General features: G+C 43.0%; 1 protein-coding gene across 6 annotated transcripts in view; it reads left to right on the forward strand.

Annotated features, from left to right (window-relative positions):
• Positions 1 to 11,428, forward strand: part of LOC311148077 (uridine-cytidine kinase-like 1) — a gene marked incomplete at its 5' end in the record, with an annotated part of 49,951 nt that extends 38,523 nt beyond the window's left edge. For 4 of the 6 annotated variants that reach the window (XM_084184974.1, XM_084184978.1, XM_084184973.1 and 1 more), the window contains 12 exons: positions 997 to 1,167; positions 1,740 to 1,811; positions 2,297 to 2,486; positions 2,777 to 2,838; positions 5,567 to 5,586; positions 6,458 to 6,556; positions 8,521 to 8,614; positions 9,216 to 9,278; positions 10,396 to 10,518; positions 10,648 to 10,755; positions 10,896 to 11,052; positions 11,138 to 11,428. In XM_084184974.1, coding sequence (XP_084041100.1) covers positions 997 to 1,167; positions 1,740 to 1,811; positions 2,297 to 2,486; positions 2,777 to 2,838; positions 5,567 to 5,586; positions 6,458 to 6,556; positions 8,521 to 8,614; positions 9,216 to 9,278; positions 10,396 to 10,518; positions 10,648 to 10,755; positions 10,896 to 11,052; positions 11,138 to 11,241 — 1,263 coding nt within the window. In that variant the 3' untranslated portion in view covers positions 11,242 to 11,428. Of the gene's footprint in view, positions 1 to 996; positions 1,168 to 1,739; positions 1,812 to 2,296; positions 2,487 to 2,776; positions 2,839 to 3,830; positions 3,848 to 5,566; positions 5,587 to 6,457; positions 6,557 to 8,520; positions 8,615 to 9,215; positions 9,279 to 10,395; positions 10,519 to 10,647; positions 10,756 to 10,895; positions 11,053 to 11,137 lie in introns of all 6 variants that reach the window. The other 2 variants (XM_084184975.1, XM_084184977.1) reach the window with 1 other exon arrangement.
• Between the last annotated feature and the right edge of the window lie 7,476 nt (positions 11,429 to 18,904).

The raw sequence follows: 18,904 nt of genomic DNA on the forward strand, positions 1-18,904 counted from the left end.
GGATCCCTGAGGGGATAAGAGGGCAGATGTCAAATGAGAGGGGGGGGGACATAAAATAAGTTAAATGTGGGCGAGCGAGTGTAAGGACAAGAGGAGAGAGATATTGGCCAAACAACCACCATTAAAATAGTCATCAGCCTCCCCTTCTTGTGTTACGTAATAGAGTGACAGCCTGACTTTACTGCAGCTCTACCAGCTTTACTGTAGGTCACTGCCTTTACCAGCCCCCTTTGGATCTTAACTAATGCCATTTTAAGATACCAAATACCAGCTGTGAGTTAACAACCAAACACCATTATCATTTATAACATCAGCAGCAATGGTAGTTGCCATTAAATCACAGATCTAGGTTCAGTTTACCCTTCCCCAAATCTTAACCTTAACCATTAGGGAGATTTGAAAAATGACTGACCAGGTAACAGTGATTTGGGAAAACTTAGTCTCATTTGGGAAAACTCCTGCTCAGTCCCATATCCATGGATATCCACTCTGAGATATCACACCTCTCATTATGGCTTTCCAGGCCCCATCTTGACTCTAGAGTAGCACTGACCTGGTTGTATTTCTATGACACTGTTAATTATAAAGTGCTTATGATTGGACCACGAGAGGAGGGGGTGGGAGAGGGCCAAATACCAGGGCCGGAGTTTTAAAGGGCTGCCTACGGTCCAGTGCACACACACACCTCCTGGCACAGTCCTCACAGGAGGGTCACAACATTCCTCACAGGAGGGTCACAACATTCCTCACAGGATGGTCACAACATTCCCGTCCCAGCTAAATTTTGTCAAGCTAATTTGAGAGGCACTCCACTAGGGGGTGTGTGTGTGCACATGCACGTTCAGGTGCACATGACTATGTCTAAGTCCTGTGTAAGTCCTGGTCAAGAGAGTATCATGTTCATGCTAAATCCACAGATATTTCAGGGATGACGTTCTGCTTGCAATTTGGCTCTGATTTACTGTTATTTTAATGTCCGTCCAATGTTGTGTCTAGGTTCTGACTCGTGAGCAGCAGGTCACGGCAGCCAGTAATGACTACAACTTTGACCACCCGGATGCCTTTGACTTTGGCCTGCTGGCACACACACTGCGGAAACTCAAACTGGGCAAGAGTGTCAAGATCCCTGTGTATGACTTTACCACACACGGACGCCAGAAGGAGTGGGTAAGACACACTCGGATGAACACACACGCACACACACAATCAAACAGAAATGCCCCCCCCCCACACACACACACACACACACGTGTAGAAACACAGTGTAAAACACACACAGCCCCTCTCAGTGTGTACCATAAAAGAGTTGGAGTTGACGTAGGGTTATTGCAATATGATCTTGGTCGCTAGATTACTCAACAGTCTTTTAATCTCCATATCCGGAGTTACTTTATGACATGCAGTTGCAAATCCATCCCAGATGCACAGTGGCAGCCATTCACGTTTGACTTAACATGTTTTACAGTTATCCCCTAACAATGAGAAGTTTAACCCTGTTAACCATTAGCATGGGGGAAGATAGAAAACTGAGTCTCAGTCACGTTTTACGGATAGACATTACCAGACACGTACGGCACAGGGACCGATTGTGACATTAGAGAAATGTGGAATTGTTACCAAAAACAACGCAGACGTTTTGGTGGCGACCATGCACTTCTGGTAGTGTCAAAATCGTACTTAACCCACAGCGTTTGTATTCAGCCAGGTGACTTACAGTATGTGTGTTTCATCCCTTTCAGAAAACAGTGTATGGAGCCAGTGTTATCATCTTGGAGGGAATCATGGCCTTTGCAGATAAAGAGCTGTTACAGGTAAGACTGGAAGACACGTTGATGGCATTAAGGGCAGGTTGTGTGTGCACGTGTCTGTGTGTTTCTCATGGTGTGTGTGTTTCTCATGGTGTGTGTGTTTCTTACTCATGGTGTGTGTGTTCTCACATGGTGTGTGTTCTCTCATAGTGTGTGTGTGTTTGTGTGTGTGTGTGTGTGTGTGTGTGTTCTCTCATGGTGTGTGTGTTCTCTCATGGTGTGTGTGTTCTCTCATGGTGTGTGTGTTCTCTCATGGTGTGTGTGTTCTCTCATGGTGTGTGTGTGTGTGTGTGCGTGCGTGCATGCGTGTGTGTGTGTGTTTCTCATGGTGTGTGTTTCTCATGGTGTGTGTGTGTGTGTGTGCGTGCGTGCATGCGTGTGTGTGTGTTTCTCATGGTGTGTGTTTCTCATGGTGTGTGTGTGTGTGTGTGCGTGCGTGCATGCGTGTGTGTGTGTTTCTCATGGTGTGTGTTCTTTCCACCCCACAGCTGCTGGACATGAAGATATTTGTGGACACGGACTCAGACATCCGTCTGGTGCGTCGGCTGCAGAGGGACATCACAGAGCGTGGCCGGGACATCGAGGGCATCATCAAACAATACAATACGTTTGTGAAGCCCGCCTTTGAGCAGTACATTGAGCCCACCATGCGACTGGCTGACATTGTGGTACCACGCGGTAAGATTTGGAACCAGCACAAACACACTGAAAACTTAATAATGTATGACCATGTGCTCTCTCACACACACACACACACACACACATACATTTGCTTATACATATACTCTCGCAGACTTAGACCTTTAGGGGTGAACTTCCACTTAAATCAAATGTTGACTTAGTCGTGCATTGGCGTTAAGTGAAAAGTGAAAAGTTGACTTAGTCCCCTAAACCATTATAATATACACACATAATGTCATCACTGTCTAATGTCACTTCCTCTTTCTGTGTGTGTCATATCCTGGAAGGAGGAGGCAACATGGTGGCCATAGACCTGATCGTACAGCACGTCCACAGCCAGCTAGAGGAGGTAAGAGTTCCTCCCTTCACTCTCCTTATACTCCTCCAGCTTGACAGCTCTACATCTAACCTAGCCTCCCGAGTGGCGCAGTGGTCTAAGGCACTGCATCACAGTGCTAGCTGTGCCACTAGAGATCCTGGTTCGAATCCAGGCTCTGTTGTAGGCGGCTGCGACCGGGAGACCCATGGGGCGGCGCACAATTGGTCCAGGGTAGGGGAGGGAATGGCCGGCAGGGATGTTGGTAGAGCATGGCGTTTGCAACGCCAGGGTTGTGGGTTTGATTCCCACGGGGGGGGGCAGTATAAAAATATATATATATAATAATGTATGCACTCACTAACTGTAAGTCGCTCTGGAAAAGAGAGTCTGCTAAATGACTAAAATGTAACCAGAGCAGACAGGACCAGTTTACGAACTGATTCTAGCTCCACTGCCCCCTCTAGTGGAACAAGAAAGCATTTTCTCTAATAGCATGATTTCTTGAGAAAGATTACACAAAATGAAGTATAAACATGTTGAGCATGACCAGAGGCTTATTCAATGTGGTGCAATATACTGTATGATTCTTTATTCTACACAACATACTCCATTTCTATCTGGTTGTTCTGTAACGTCCTGAATAGGTCACTGATGAGAGGTTAGATGAGGTGAATAGGTCAGGATGGATAGAGTGAATTAATGTTTTGCTATGTGACTTGTGGCACATGCACTAATGGCTAGCAGGGTTGGTGTGTCACTTCTATCACAATTAAGGTGCCTGAAATAAAATTCCAGTTTAAGAATTTGGAAAATGTAATCTTCCTTGGAAATAAATGGCAGTTTTCAGTTCATCTTCTAAAGTTGACCAAATTGAAATGGAATTGCTTCCATCCCTCATTACCAACGAAGGCATGTGTTCTTATTGTGGTGTTACCTATTTGACATGGTACTATTGGCCTTGCTCCACCTCACTGCACCACTCTCTCCACTCTACTCCCCCTTCATTCCTCCATCACACACAGCGCGAGCTCAGCGTCAGGTAGAGTAGCACAACTGTTTACTGTACCGCCGAACCCCCCCCCCCCCCCCACCACACAACCGATTTAGTACCCTAAATCACTCATACAGGGTCAGATATCGTTATCTGTTCCCAGAAGTGGCAAGTTATACTTCGAAGCCACAAAATCAACATCCTCCCTGTCTCCAACTGCCTGTTGCTGTTACACAGTATCAACACTAGGAGCCCACCTTGTCAATGAGCACATGGACAAGTGATACAGTACAGTGAATGATGTAACAGGCTCTACGGGAAAAGAGTATTCCATTACAGATAGCATTATCAATAGTAATTGGCATGTGTGGAGTGACGCTTAATTCGCTATTAAGCAAACAGTACAAAAACAGCTATGAGTGAGCAGAACTTTGAGAGACAATCTGCCCTTTGACATCAGACACGCCACACTTCAGTTCTGTGTTTGACAGTTGAGTGAAGATGAATGCCCTTCTATCGGTTCTATGTGCAGCAGGCAGTTGATTGGAGGATGTTGGTTTTTCCTCTACCTTAAATACTTGATGGCTCACACACACACCCACCCTCTGCATTCTGTGTCTAAAAATAATCTACTGAGACATCCTCACTGACCTCTCAGCCCCAGAGAGAGAGAGAAAGAGAGAGAGAGAGAGAGAGAGAGAGAGAGAACTTCTGAGAGTAATGTTTACTGTTAATATTTATTGTTTATTTCACTTTTGTTTACTATCTACTTCACTTGCTTTGGCAATGTTAACATACGTTTCCCATGCCAATAACAATAAAGCCCTTCAATTGAAAATTCAATAGAAAATTGAATTGAGAGAGAGAGAGAGAGAGAGAGAGAGAGAGAGAGAGAGAGAGAGAGAGAGAGAGAGAGAGAGAGAGAGAGAGAGAGAGAGAGAGAGAGAGAGAGAGAGAGAGAGAGAGAGAGAGAGAGAGAGAGAGAGAGAGAGAGAGAGAGAGAGAGAGAGAGAGAGAGACCGAGAGGGGGAGAGAGAGAGAGGGCAAACAGAGCGAGGTCAAACGAAGGAAAGAACGAATGAAGGAGTGAAAGGGGGTCACCTCGGTGTCTATTGTCACAAATCGCATCTCAAACCGCAGCAAAAGTTTTCTATATCTACTACAAAAGGCTGAGTTTTTCCATTGAGTATGTCGGCCACAGCAGATCAGAGTGGTAGAGAGAGAGAGAGAGAGAGGAAGTGCATTTGGTATCTCTTTAGACACAGGATGTATTGGGGCCGTTGAGCTGTGAGTCGTACCTCTGTATTGTAGAGACACAGTGTAGGTGTGACAGCCACAACCAGCGTGAGAGCAGCCCACGTGTAGAGACACAGTGAAGGTGTAACAGCCACAACCAGCGTGACAGCAGCCCACGTGTACACATAACACACAATGGCACAACCACTGACTGAATTACAGTGACTTTGTTACTGAATAGACTAACCGGGTTGAACTATTATTTGTAAATTGATCAAAAATATTATTTGGCAATTTTATATGGCAAAATGTGTCTTGGTCTGAGGAATTGTGAGGATTGCTCACAGCGTGTTGAGTTGTCACACACAGCACTGTATCACATGATCATCCCTTTATCCATCTCTTTATTTACCGTATGTTGTTTGTCTGTTTTTATTTTCTTCCCTTTTTCTGTTGTTGTTGTCGTCGTTGTCATTCTGTCTCTGTCACTGTGTGTCGTTGTGTTTCGTCCAAACCCTCTTCTCTCCATAGAGGAAACTTCGCTGGGATATGTGAGCAGATTTGCATATGATTTATCTGTGTTTGCATTTTTTTTCCGTTATCTAACAGGAGTTTAATTTTTTATGAAACGGTATCACAGCTTGTTTTATGTAGCTTGAGAGTGTGGGGTTTTAATGTGATATCACTCAACTCAAAGCTTGCATGACCTCAATTCTAATCTTTGGCAAGACCAGAACCCATTGTGCTGTATGTTTTTAAGTCAGATTCTAGCCAAAAACCAGGCCAGGCCTGGGCTAAGCCCTCTGCATAGTAACCTTCATTTTTCTTTAAATCAGCCTGTGTGGATCTGAATTGAGAAGTTGGGCTTTCTTTGCGTTGATGTGTGTGTGTGTGTGTGTGTTTGTGTGAATCACATGGGATTATAACAACACAAAGAGAAAAATTAAGAGAAAATCAGGGTGCTTAGGCCACCATTAGTAAGCAAAGGACATTTGATCCAAAGTTTCCTGCCTAGTTTCAGTTTCAATTATTGCACATTGAATGTGTTGAATTAATTACTCTTTCAGCACTCACTGTAGAATCTAACTGAATTGGAACCAAAACAGTAGCTAAGAATCATCAAACGTTCTCTTGAAGCTGTTGTATAATGGCAGACACTACTGTAGATGTTCAGTGCTGCTAACTGACCTGGATCTTTCTGCTCTTCCTATTTTAATCTGGTGTGTTTTAAATGTGTGTTTTCTAGAATCCTACCTACCCACTAATCAATATTAACACCAGTGTGATGATACTGTTTAAAAGTCTGTGTGTGCGCGCTTGCTGGTGTTTTTCAAGCCTGTGACTGGATGTATGCAACCTACCGCCGATTCCAGTGCTGATAAGTCCTTCCTCCATTTCTCCTCCTGGTTGCTATGGTTACAGGGCAGCCCTTGCCTCCGCCCACCAGGCCCAGCCTCTCCCCCAGACCCTGAGTGTTCTGGAGAGTACACCTCAGGTCAGGGGCATGCACACCATCATCAGGTACAATACACACTACACACTGTATACTGTAACTACTAGCTCTAGAACTACTGTAGAATGACCCACTACTAGTCAGGTACTGTACTCATTTATACAATGGGTGGATCTAATCCTGAATGCTGATTGGTTAAAATCTATTTCCACAAGTTACCACCGGCTAAATCTATGATGTTAAAATGCCTATTTACTCTGTTCCATCTGACTGCGCAATCCACTTTCTCATCAGCCCAGCCAGGCAATTTATCAACTTGATCTCCACTATAAAAAGCATCTAGACATTATCTCACATTTCTTTTAGACTAACATTTCGTTTTTAACAGCGGAGATTTGCGTAAACCTGGCTGTCTGTCTCTCCGACATTTGCAACATTGTTTCAATATTCAAATTCGATCTCCAGCTGTCACATAGTAATGAACGTGTTGGGACGAGACAGATAGGCAAGCAGCGTTTCTCAGCCAGTCGAAATCATGAATCAGCTGGCATCATTTTTATGGATATATACAAAAAAAGGTACATTGAATGAAACGAAGTGCAGCTAGTTTGCAGTCTTTCCAGCTTCAGTTTGAAGTGATTGTTACTGTAGCTGTGCTGTTGGCTACCTCCTCTGAACAACAGTGTCCTGATGAGTGAGCACATTTTCTATGCCAGGCGAAATCGAGCCTCATTAGCTCATTGTTATGGATGTATCCAAATAAATGTCTGTAGAAAACAGCTTAAACAAATGCAAATGAGGCTACTTTGCTGTTATTCTGGCTGCACTTTTTGACGTGACTGTAAATTAGCCGTAGTTGGCTAGCTAGCAAGCAAGGGATAAGAACATTGCCAGCTAGTATGGCAATGGAACATTTAGAACAAACGACTTGGTCGCATCCATAGATACAGAACAAAAAGACTGAACGACTGGGTTGCGTCTCTAGCAAGCAAACTGATAGAACGAACGACCAGTCGGCTTGGGTAGCAACCCTAGATTTGTGTCTGGACTATATCTTGTGGAAGGATGAAATAGTATGAATAAATGCATCAAAATAAATATTTTAATGAAAATATGTCAATCATTATTTGAATATGTTGGTAACCCGTTGTATAAAAGTGATAATGCCCTTGAAGTCGGTGTTTGGAGGATATATTGGCACGGTTTGCCTCCCCTCGACTTTGTCTTGGGCCTAACAACACCAGTGCCAATATATCCTACAAACACCGGCTTCTTGGGCATTATCACTTAAATGCCCCAGGTCAGTAGCATGCACACCATCATCAGGTACAGTACCCCAGAGCCATATTTTACGAGATTTTGGCCAGGTTTTAGAACGGACGCCACGTTAGCGCCTTTATTCTCAACATGTTGGTGATGTAACAATGCGAGACCGCCTCCGACAACTCCCTATGAAATGAGCCGCCGTTAACAAGCAACATTTTACCAACATAACATCTATCCAAGTCGGTACTGTGTTGTGGTGTCAACAAATCACATATCTGCTTTCACTGCACATCGTCATAGGTTTTGAAAACGATCAGAAATAAACAGCACAATGCGGAAGCGTTAATTACCCCATAGCTATGAAGGAGAAAGGGGCGCTCTCAGAACGTTCAGACACAAACCGCATTGGCCCAACTCTCTATATATAGTATATGACTGCAATACACACTACACACTGTATAACTACTACCTCTATAACTCATGTATAACTACCCACCACTACTAGTCAGGTACTGTACTAACATGCCCCAGGTCAGTGGCATGCCCACCATCATAAGATACCAGTAATAATCAATGGTACTACTCATTACTGTACTATTCAATATAACGACTCACTGACATAGTCAGATAATAACACAGGCAGGTCAGAGAGATGCATAAACATACTGTAGCATTCACTTCCACAATGTGGGTTGATGTGACTACATGGTCCATAGGGTCTATTTATATCTGTCTGACCCCTAACTGTCCTATCTCCTCTGCCCAGAAACAAAGAGACGAGCAGGGATGAATTCATCTTCTACTCCAAGAGGCTGATGCGTCTGCTGATTGAAAGAGCTCTCTCCTTCCTCCCCTCACAGGTATGTGTGCGAGAGAGAGAGAGAGAGAGCGAGCTCTGGCAACCTTGTTCTACAGTACCTAAATGTTCATACCATTAAGCATATTGGAATTTAGATTGATTTAGAAAGAGATTGAAAGATTGAGGGAGAAAAATGTAATAACTGAAAAACAGAGAGTTAGAAAGATGGAAACAGAGTGTAAGAGATGGAAAGACAGCATGAGAGGTCAAGATTGAGAGATGGTGAGAGAGAGAGAAAAAGAAGAGAGAGAGAGCAGAAGAGAGAGACTGGTCTCTGGAGCATGGAAACTGTCAATCCACCGCAGTGGAAAGTTCTCACAAACCAAAAAGACACACACATAAAGCAACTGCACAAACACACCAGCTAACTTAAATCGCACAGCAACTACAGTGTGCTAAAGTAGGGTGTGTATGTACCACCTACTAGAGCTATAGGTGTTGGAGTAAATAAGTGTTTTGTTGACTGAGTTGACCACTGACCATCAATCTGATGTAGTTTATTGTGGCCAACTGAAAACGCACCATGGGTTTGTTGTCTTCAGATCTTTACACACACCTCTGAGCTCATCCTCCCCTCTCTCTCTCTCTCTCTCTTTCCACAGAGCCATAAAGTTCAGACACCGCAGGGAGAGGACTATGAAGGCAGAACTTTCCACGGGAAGAGGGTTAGTTCAGCTTTCTTTATTTCTCTTCCTGTCTGTCTGTCTGTCTGTCTATCCATCTCTCTCTCTCGAACTTTCTCCTACTCATTCACTTGTTTCCAGTTCAGTCATCTAGTGCCCTCTGATCAGAAAATACTATCTCTTTGTCATTTAAATGAGCTCTCTATAACCAGGTTTCCATCCAACCGTTTTATGCGAGTAAAGTACGTCGGATAAAAAAAATTCCTGACAGGCCAAATGTCGACACAACAAAATACGCTAGACTATGTGAGAAATGTCGATGGAAACGCTTTTATGTGCAAATATTGATATAATAACAATCAAATCGAAGTAAACTTGGAGTCACGCGATGACATGTTGTATGGTCCTCCTACTACAACTCGTTGGGAAAGCATGCAGTTTATTAGGCTACAGATGAAATAAGTTATGAACTTCACAGGGTGGTTAAAGTGCAAGGTGATGAGCTTGATGCTCCTTTCCAATAAATATCGATGGTCTTATTCTGGTGACATGATCATCAATGCTTGGCTGCTGTTTGACAAATACAAATAATCTTGCTCTTTTGTCCGTAATAATCTCATAATGTAGGCTATACAGTACGCGTGTTTTAGCCAACAGCGAGCAGATACCTGCATGCTGTTGGCTAGAGTGCATGTGCCAATATCGGAGTGGGCACACTCGCCATGTAACGCAAAACTAATTGTGAGAAAACCATCAGTAGAGTTGAAAATGCGATGGAATTTAACTTGTATTTTTTATTCGGTACATGGGAATTTAATAGCAAAATATATTTTTATGTGCACTACGTCACTCACAGCCTTTTATCTGCAACAAGTCAATTTGATGGAAACACATCTCTGGTGTGAAAATGCGCATATTTTTTTAATGCAGATTTTGAATATTCACATGAAAATCTGTCGCCAATTGGATGGAAACCTAGCTTTTGATAACATCTTTAATCTATTATTAGATGTGAACTCAATCCTGTGTATTTGTCAGCCAGTGTTGTCATAATGAACAGTATAGTATTGCTATCTTGTACATGTTCTTGTTCTTAAATGTATTTACTGTACTCAGTTGTCAGTCAGTGTGTTAATCCATCTCTCCTGGTTTTCCGTAGATCACAGGAGTGTCCATCCTTCGAGCGGGAGAGACCATGGAGCCAGCTCTCCGAGCGGTGTGTAAAGATGTCCGCATCGGGAAGATCCTCATCCAGACCAATCAGGACACAGGAGAACCAGAGGTATGGATCTGAAAAACACACATGCCTTGAGTAGGACCATGGGACCTGGTCAGAATAAATTCTGGGCCATAGTTATAGCCCTGTTGTCTGTCCTTCAACCCCTCTTTCCTCCCTGTCCCTCCCTCTCAGCTGCACTACCTGCGTCTGCCTAAGGACATTGGTGAGGACCATGTGATTCTGATGGACTGCACCGTGTCCACAGGAGCTGCTGCCATGATGGCCGTACGAGTCCTCCTGGTGGGTTAGGGTTACACATTAGGGTTACACTTTATTTTACTCTGTGCTATTTACAGGTATTTACTGTCATAGCACAATGGTAATTATGTCATAATTAAGTGACATCTTTCTCTGTCACCCTGTCTGTCTGTCCTGTCCAGGATCATGATGTCCAGGAGGATAAGATCTTGCTGGTGTCTCTGCTGATGGCTGAGATGGGGGTTCATTCTGTGGCCTACGCCTTCCCTAAGGTCCAAATCATCACCACCGCCGTCGACAAGAAGGTCAACAACCTCTTCCACATCATCCCCGGCATAGGTGAGAGACATTGTTTGTGTGTGCGCACACACGCCTGTCTGTGCTCTGCTTCAAACTCTAATCTATGCTGTTGTCTTGTCCCAAGGAAATTTCGGTGACCGGTACTTTGGTACAGACGCACCCCCAGACTGGAGCGATGAGGAGATGGATGAGCCCAGACAGACCCATTTGAAGTGGACATTTGAATGATTCAGGGGTGTGCCCTTTGGAGGACAATTCAGGAATGTGCTCTTCGCCCCACTGGGCAGCTACGTGTACCCCCTCATTTTGGGGACCCAAGAGATTCAACCACAAAGACCAGGGAGGTTTTCCAATGCCTCGCAAAGAAGGGCACCAATTGGTAGATGGGTTAAAATAAAAAAGCCATTTAATATCCCTTTGAGCATGGTGAAGTTATTAATTACACTTTGGATGGTGTATCAATACACCCAGTCACAACAAAGATACAGGCGTTTAGCCTACATGGTGGTGTGTTGTGTCCTGCTGTTTACCTTTCTGTTGCATGGGAATTTTATATAAAATAAAAAAAGTTACCAACTGGGCGTAAACGTCAATTCAACATCTATTCCATGTAATTTCATTGAAATGACGTGAAACAACATTGATTCAACCAGTGTGTGCCCAGTGGGATTTCCGGTCAAGGGATGGCTGTTGGCTAGTTTGTTCGCTGTTCGCAAACCTTGATTTTAAGCAGATTCTTACGCACTCAGCTGTTATTTTCTCACAGATGTTTAAATGGTCATGCACTAGTTTTATTACTTTACCATCACTTTTTAAAAGTTGGAGCTTTTAGGTCGTGTCTACACTTGACACTTACATGTGACTTCTGCTATCAGAATACGAAGATCGTCTAGATGCACAAAAATCGCTTTGTGGTCTGATTGTATTCAGATCTGGCTCACCACTTCAGGAAGTGGTCAGGGATGCATTGTGTGCAGATTTCTCCTCAGTCTGGACTGGACGCAATTAGGCTACTGAAAGCGCATACACTCCTCCCACAAGTCTCCAGAAAACGTGTGTTTTGGGACCAAGAGGCACATTTTCATTATAATGTTGGAGGAAATATGTTCCTAGTGTGTGAGGAATGTGTTTTTGTTGGCTTCATAAATGCCAACCAGATAGATAATATTTACAAAATCATTTTTTTTTGTTTGGCTAGAGTTATGCTAACCAGTTTGCAATCCCTTTAAACATTGCTTGCTAGCTTGCTGGCTAGCTACAGAGGTTAGCTGGCTAGTTAGCTAGTAGTTGTTGTGTTTTATCATATTTTGTGGATACCACCGTTCGTAGAATGCATACTGGCATTTCAATATAGAGCGGGAAAAGGGAATCCGGACACACTGTTGACATGGTAGATGCATGACGTGTTCGGATTTCCATGATCAGAATACTAAAGCTGCATGAACTGTCAAGTCTAGACACGGCCTTAGACTAGCTTCTTCTTCTTCTTCTTCCAAGGTTTTATTGGTGGACTACATCCAAAAAGGTGTATTGCCGCCACCTACTGGGTGGGGTAAAAACAGATACTTTAACGAAAATAAGAAATACAAAAATAAGGGAAAGAAATACAGATATATATATATTTTTTTTTAACTAAACAAAAGTCAATGTACTTCTTCAATTAGTAAAATGTACTCAGAGAGGGGGGGAAGCATCTTCAGACAGTATTCCCTGCAATGTTTCAGCCGTGAAATCCTGGAGATCCAAGAGCCTTTTAGCCGCTTTCACAATGATTTCTAGTTTCTTCGACTTTCTGTTAGTTTGTCCTGTACAATGAATCACCTGCGCAATAAACGCAACAAAATCAACCTTCGTATTTCAGGATCTCTCAACTGACTGACATCCACAGACTGTTGGGCATCATCCACTGCCATAGCTTCATCATCTCTACTCGCTGCTTCTACTATTTTCACTGCCTCTGCTCAGGAGACCTTCTTGACAGCCTTGATCCTTCCTACTTTGACCTCCTTCACCCTAACAGGGCACTCATGGAACTCTGCGATTCCCATCGCAATTACAACGCTGTGCACACTTGACAGGTGGCCAAACTTTTGACATTGATGACATTGAAGTGGCTTTTGTACATAAGCTCGCACAGCATATCTCATATATCCCAGTTTTACATGGGTCGGGAGAACTTCTTAATCAAACATCAATAATACAGAAAGGCTTTCCTAGCCTACTCTCATTCCCACACATCCTGATCTACCTGCTAGCCTACCTGTGAGTGGCTCCTCCCTCTCAACAAGCCCCGCGGAGCAATTAGTCAAAGATAATACGGTATGAAGATAAGCAGAAACTGCTTCTCCAATTGATCCATGATCATGCTTGTAGGTGATGTCATGGCGATGTTAGCTAGCTAAGATCTAACACGTCATCGGATCAAACGCTAATTTTGCGCTGAACCGCGCATGTGCAGGCCGTCAAATCAAAAGCACTCCTTCGATATAAAGTAGTTTTTGATGAAAATGAAAACGTGTCAGTTTGTCACTTTCACAAGGTTCTAGAGCGCCGACTTTCCGACCTGAAAATCACTGACGTCATGACTTCGTATTTTTCAGAGTTCCCAGTTGTTTTGAACGCGGCGTGAGTCTTCGAACTTGTGGCCGCCTCTATTGCCCTGGGCACCGCCTCTCACACCAGGTTGGGTGAAACATCAGCACTTTATTCATGAAGGTTCTTCTTTCTGGGTAGGATTCTAGGCCTATGCTGGCTATCATATTGAGACCATTACAACTGTTGTTGTCATGCTTAATTAGTGTGGCTTATTGTACCTTTTTATTATTATTGCTATTCTTTGGAAATGTACTCCACTTACACCTTTAAACTTTAAAACATGCAGACTAGTCTGGAAAAGTTTTGTCACACAACACAATGCCACAGATGTCTCAAGTTTTGAGGGAGCGTGCAATTGGCATGCTGACTGCAGGAATGTCCACCAGAGCTGTTGCCAGAGAATTTAATGTTAATTTCTCTACCATAAGTCTCCTCCAACATCGTTTTAGAGAAGTACATCCAACCGGCCTCACAACCGCAGACCACATGTATCCACACCATCCCAGGACTTCCACATCTGGCTTCTTAACCTACGGCATTGTCTGAGACCTGCCACCTGGGTAACTGATGAAGCTATGGGTTTGCACAACTGAAGAATTTCTGCACAAACTTTCAGAAATCGTCTCAGGAAAGCTCATCTGCGTGCTCGTCGTCCACACCAGGGTCTTGACCTGACTGCAGTTCGGCGTTGTAACCGACTTCAGTGGGCAAATGGTCACCGTCAATGGCCACTGGCATGCTGGAGAAGTGTGCTCTTCATGGATGAATCCCAGTTTCAACTGTACCGGGCAGATGTATCGTGTGTTTGCTGATGTCTACGTTGTGAACAGAGTGCCCCATGGTGGTGGTGGGGTTATGGTATGGGCAGGCATAAGCTACGGACAACAAACACAATTGCATTTTATTGATACCATGATGAGATCCTGAGGCCAATTGTCGTGCCATTCATCCGCCGCCATCACCTCGTGTTTCAGCATGATAATGCACAGTCCCATGTCGCAAGGATCTCTACACAATTCCTGGAAGCTGAAATGTCCCAGTTCTTCCATGGCATTCATACTCAACAGACATGTCACCCATTGAGCATGTTTGGGATGCTCTGGATCAACGTGTACGACAGCGTGTTCCAGTTCCCACCAAGAATCAGCAACTTCGCACAGCCATTGAAAAGGAGTGGGACAACATTCCAAAGGCCACAATCAACAGCCTGATCAACTCTATGCAAAGGAGTTGTGTCGCGCTGCATGAAGTGGTCACACCAGATACTGACTGGTTTTCTGATCCACCCCACTACTTTTTTTTATGGTATCTGTGACCAACAGATGCATATCTGTATTCCCAGTCATTCCCAGCGTCGTCCAGGGTAGGGGAGGGAATGGCCGGCAGTTGGTAGAGCATGGCGTTTGCAACGCCAGGGTTGTGGGTTCGATTCCCACGGGGGGCCAGTATAAAAAATCCATAGATTAGGACCTAATTTATTTATTTAAATTGGTTGATTTCCTTATATGAAATGAAACTCAGTAAAATCTTAGAAATTGTTGCATGTTGCGTTTATATATATTTTCAGTGTATCTTCTACCAATCAAAAATGACAGCTGTTCCAGTAACCACCTCAACTACTTCTCATCTCAACTTCTACAAACAACTGACATTTATAGCACTTTCCCAACACTTTAGAGAAAAACGTAGAGGGTATTACATCTTTGTCTACTTCTCTGCTATTTATATCTGGAATCAGAACAGAATGATCTACTACCAGTTGTTTTAGTAACTGCATCAACTAATTTAGCTAACTTCTCAATGTTGAATGAACTGCCATTGACCTTTTCAGAACATTCAAATTATAACAATGGGGGCGCACATAAGACCTATGCCACACAGCTCACTCCAACCCACTAAACTAACCTACCACTGTTTGTCTACACGTAGTTATCGTTGACCTTTAGTACTGGTCTGTAGGCTGCCTTGCACAGTAGTAAACACCCATCCAGCTTGCAGCGCTGATGTGCAATTCTGTGCTCGCCACCCACTAGAACCAGACTAAAACACAGAAGTAGGATTGGAGACGACTAGGGCTGTGGCGGTCATGAAATTTTGTCAGCCGGTATCTGTCATGCAAATAACTGCGGTCTCACGGTAATTGAGCGTTAATTAACATAAATATGTTTAGCATCTCCTGGCTTCCACTCATAGACTACAAGCGTATGATGTGGACCTTTTGGAACATCTACATTTTAAAAAGTCGAATAAATCCATTTAATATTGCCTAGACCATCACAATATTCTGTGTTGAACGGTTAACAAAGTGATAATTTGAAACAGGTCCTCCTATATGCTTAATTTTGAGTTATTTATTTAACTTTAGTTGTCATACAAAGCTTAGGCTATATGTTTAGATTTCTTTATATATTCTAAGGCTGTATGATGTGACTAATGATGATTTGAAAAAAGTCACATGAAAGGAATGCGCTCTGATCTGTTTCTTGTGCAGGCTGCACATACTTCATCAGTCTCTCATTCACAATTTGACAAGTACTTGATAATATTCTCACCCATCAGACTATTATCAATTTAATCTGGTCTTTGAATATAGCCTACTATTATATGTGTGGATTATTTATTTTTTGAATGGCCCACAAAACAAAAGTAATCTGTATAGCCTGCACCCGAACAGCAAATGGAGGAAGTGCTAGTGCTTCCGTGGTTATGTTTTTAATATGCTACTACCAGGTAAGCTACACTGTTTGTGAAGTGGATTAATGTGCTTAATTTTAAGAATGTAGCAATAAATATAGCAGTACGAGAAAGCTAGGATCCTCTTTTAAATTGTGGCCAGTCAAAACTCTGCTTTCAATGACTCGGCTTATAAGAACACGTTTCACTAGACTCTGTAGGCTCTGGGCTCTCCAGTACTGTTCCAGGGGTTCTAGGCCTATAGGCTATGCATAGAGTTATTTGGCCACTTTAGTTGTGATACAAACCTTATCAAGACATATAGGCCAATGGGCTAGGCTATACGATGCATGCGACTATGATTAGAAAAAGTCGCAAATAAATTCATGTTAGGTTTCTTGCCTTAGACTGCACATGCTGGGCATCATTCTCAAGTGATAATATTCTCACCCATCAGACTATTCTCAATGTAATCTTGTTGTTACATATACTAAATAATATATGTGTGAAATTAGTTTTGATTTAGAATGGGCCGTTATCATATACCTGTCCGAACAGGGGCAGAGGGAAAAAAGACGTCATACCTATGCACTTGAATAGCGAATGGAGGACGCTCTTCCCACAGTTCATTTTCATGCCAGCCAGGTAGGCTATTCCGGTTGTAAAGCGAAGCAATGTGCTTAATATTAGGAAACTTGACAAATAAATATAGAAGGCCTTGCCTATAGAAAGCTGATGGGATCATCCTCTTTTTAATAGAGGCCAACAAAACTCTTTCTCATGCAATTGCATAGCATAGCATATAGCAATGTTGCCAACATGGGCTTATAGGAACACTTATTTCATTCCATGCATCAACCAGCTATGAGGAGCTGGCTCTCGCTGCGAAACAGGTGATCCTATTCTACTCAAACTCTGAATGCCAGGGCTCTCATTACGTTTTTTTATTAGATTGTAGGCTACTAATGACCATCAGCGGCATCAGAGAGCAGTTTTGGAAAAGCCTAGTTACCATGACTCAACAATCACTTGAAATTTGACTGCGGTCATGACTCCTGACTCCAGGTGTGGCGGTAATACAGTCACCATAACAGCCCTAGAGAGGGGTTTGTTTTGATTTCAAACATTCTTTGTGTGGAATAAAGAAGGACATACTGACTGGACTGAATAGGCTACACAACTCTCATTCAACCGAAAATGTCTAAACTATAGTTGCCTGTGTTTGTAAATGAACGCATTTATGGTAAAAACAATCTATAATTGGCATTTTAAATAATGAAAGTCAGATGTATAGTATGTTATGCTCTATGACTGTGTGTCCCCCTGGGGGCAGAGGTGCTCCGAGGGAAGGGGTGCCTGTCTCCGGCCAGTGGGTCCCTCTTCCCACTTATCCCCCTCCAGCCCAGAGATTACTTTTAAATGTTTTTAATTGTATTAAAATTGTATGAACTGCCTTCATTTTGCTGGACCCCAGGAAGAGTAGCTTCTGCCTTGGCAGCAGCTAATGGGGATCCATAATAAATACAAAAACTTCATGAAAATACCGCTCTCTTCCAGATTCCTGTGATAAAAGAAACGTTTTAATTTAAAATTTCAACAATGCCTCGTTGTCTTCTGTACTCTATTATTACAGTTGAATTATTCTGTGGTGGTAGTCTGAGTGTAGTAATTTGTGATGAAAGTATGATCTTATTGCCCCACAATCCAAAGTATTGCCTAGCAACACATGCATTGGAGGGAGACAACATCTGCATAGCACAAAAAAATCCCATGATTTGTGAATCTGTTCGGAGCGAACAGCTAGCGTGACAGTTTAAATGGCTTTTTAAAAAAACGATTTCAGATAATAGTGAGAAGTACAGTGGGGAAAAAAAGTATTTAGTCAGCCACCAATTGTGCAAGTTCTCCCACTTAAAAAGATGAGAGAGGCCTGTAATTTTCATCATAGGTACACGTCAACTATGACAGACAAAATGAGAAAAAATATTCCAGAAAATCACATTGTAGGATTTTTTATGAATTTATTTGCAAATTATGGTGGAAAATAAGTATTTGGTCAATATCAAAAGTTTCTCAATACTTTGTTATATACCCTTTGTTGGCAATGACACAGGTCAAACGTTTTCTGTAAGTCTTCACAAGGTTTTCACACACTGTTGCTGGTATTTTGGCCCATTCCTCCATGCAGATCTCCTCTAGAGCAGTGATGTTTTGGGGCTGTCGCTGGGCAACACGGACTTTCAACTCCCTCCAAAGATTTTCTATGGGGTTGAGATCTGGAGACTCCAGGACCTTGAAATGCTTCTTACGAAGCCACTCCTTCGTTGCCCGGGTGGTGTGTTTGGGATCATTGTCATGCTGAAAGACCCAGCCACGTTTCATCTTCAATGCCCTTGCTGATGGAAGGAGGTTTTCACTCAAAATCTCACGATACATGGCCCCATTCATTTTTCCTTTACACGGATCAGTCGTCCTGGTCCCTTTGCAGAAAAACAGCCCCAAAGTATGATGTTTTCACTCCCATGCTTCACAGTAGGTATGGTGTTCTTTGGATGCAACTCAGCATTCTTTGTCCTCCAAACACGACAAGTTGAGTTTTTACCAAAAAGTTATATTTTGGTTT

Source organism: Coregonus lavaretus (assembly GCF_964263955.1).
Source record: "Coregonus lavaretus genome assembly, chromosome: 20".
Taxonomy (NCBI): Eukaryota; Metazoa; Chordata; class Actinopteri; order Salmoniformes; family Salmonidae; genus Coregonus; species Coregonus lavaretus.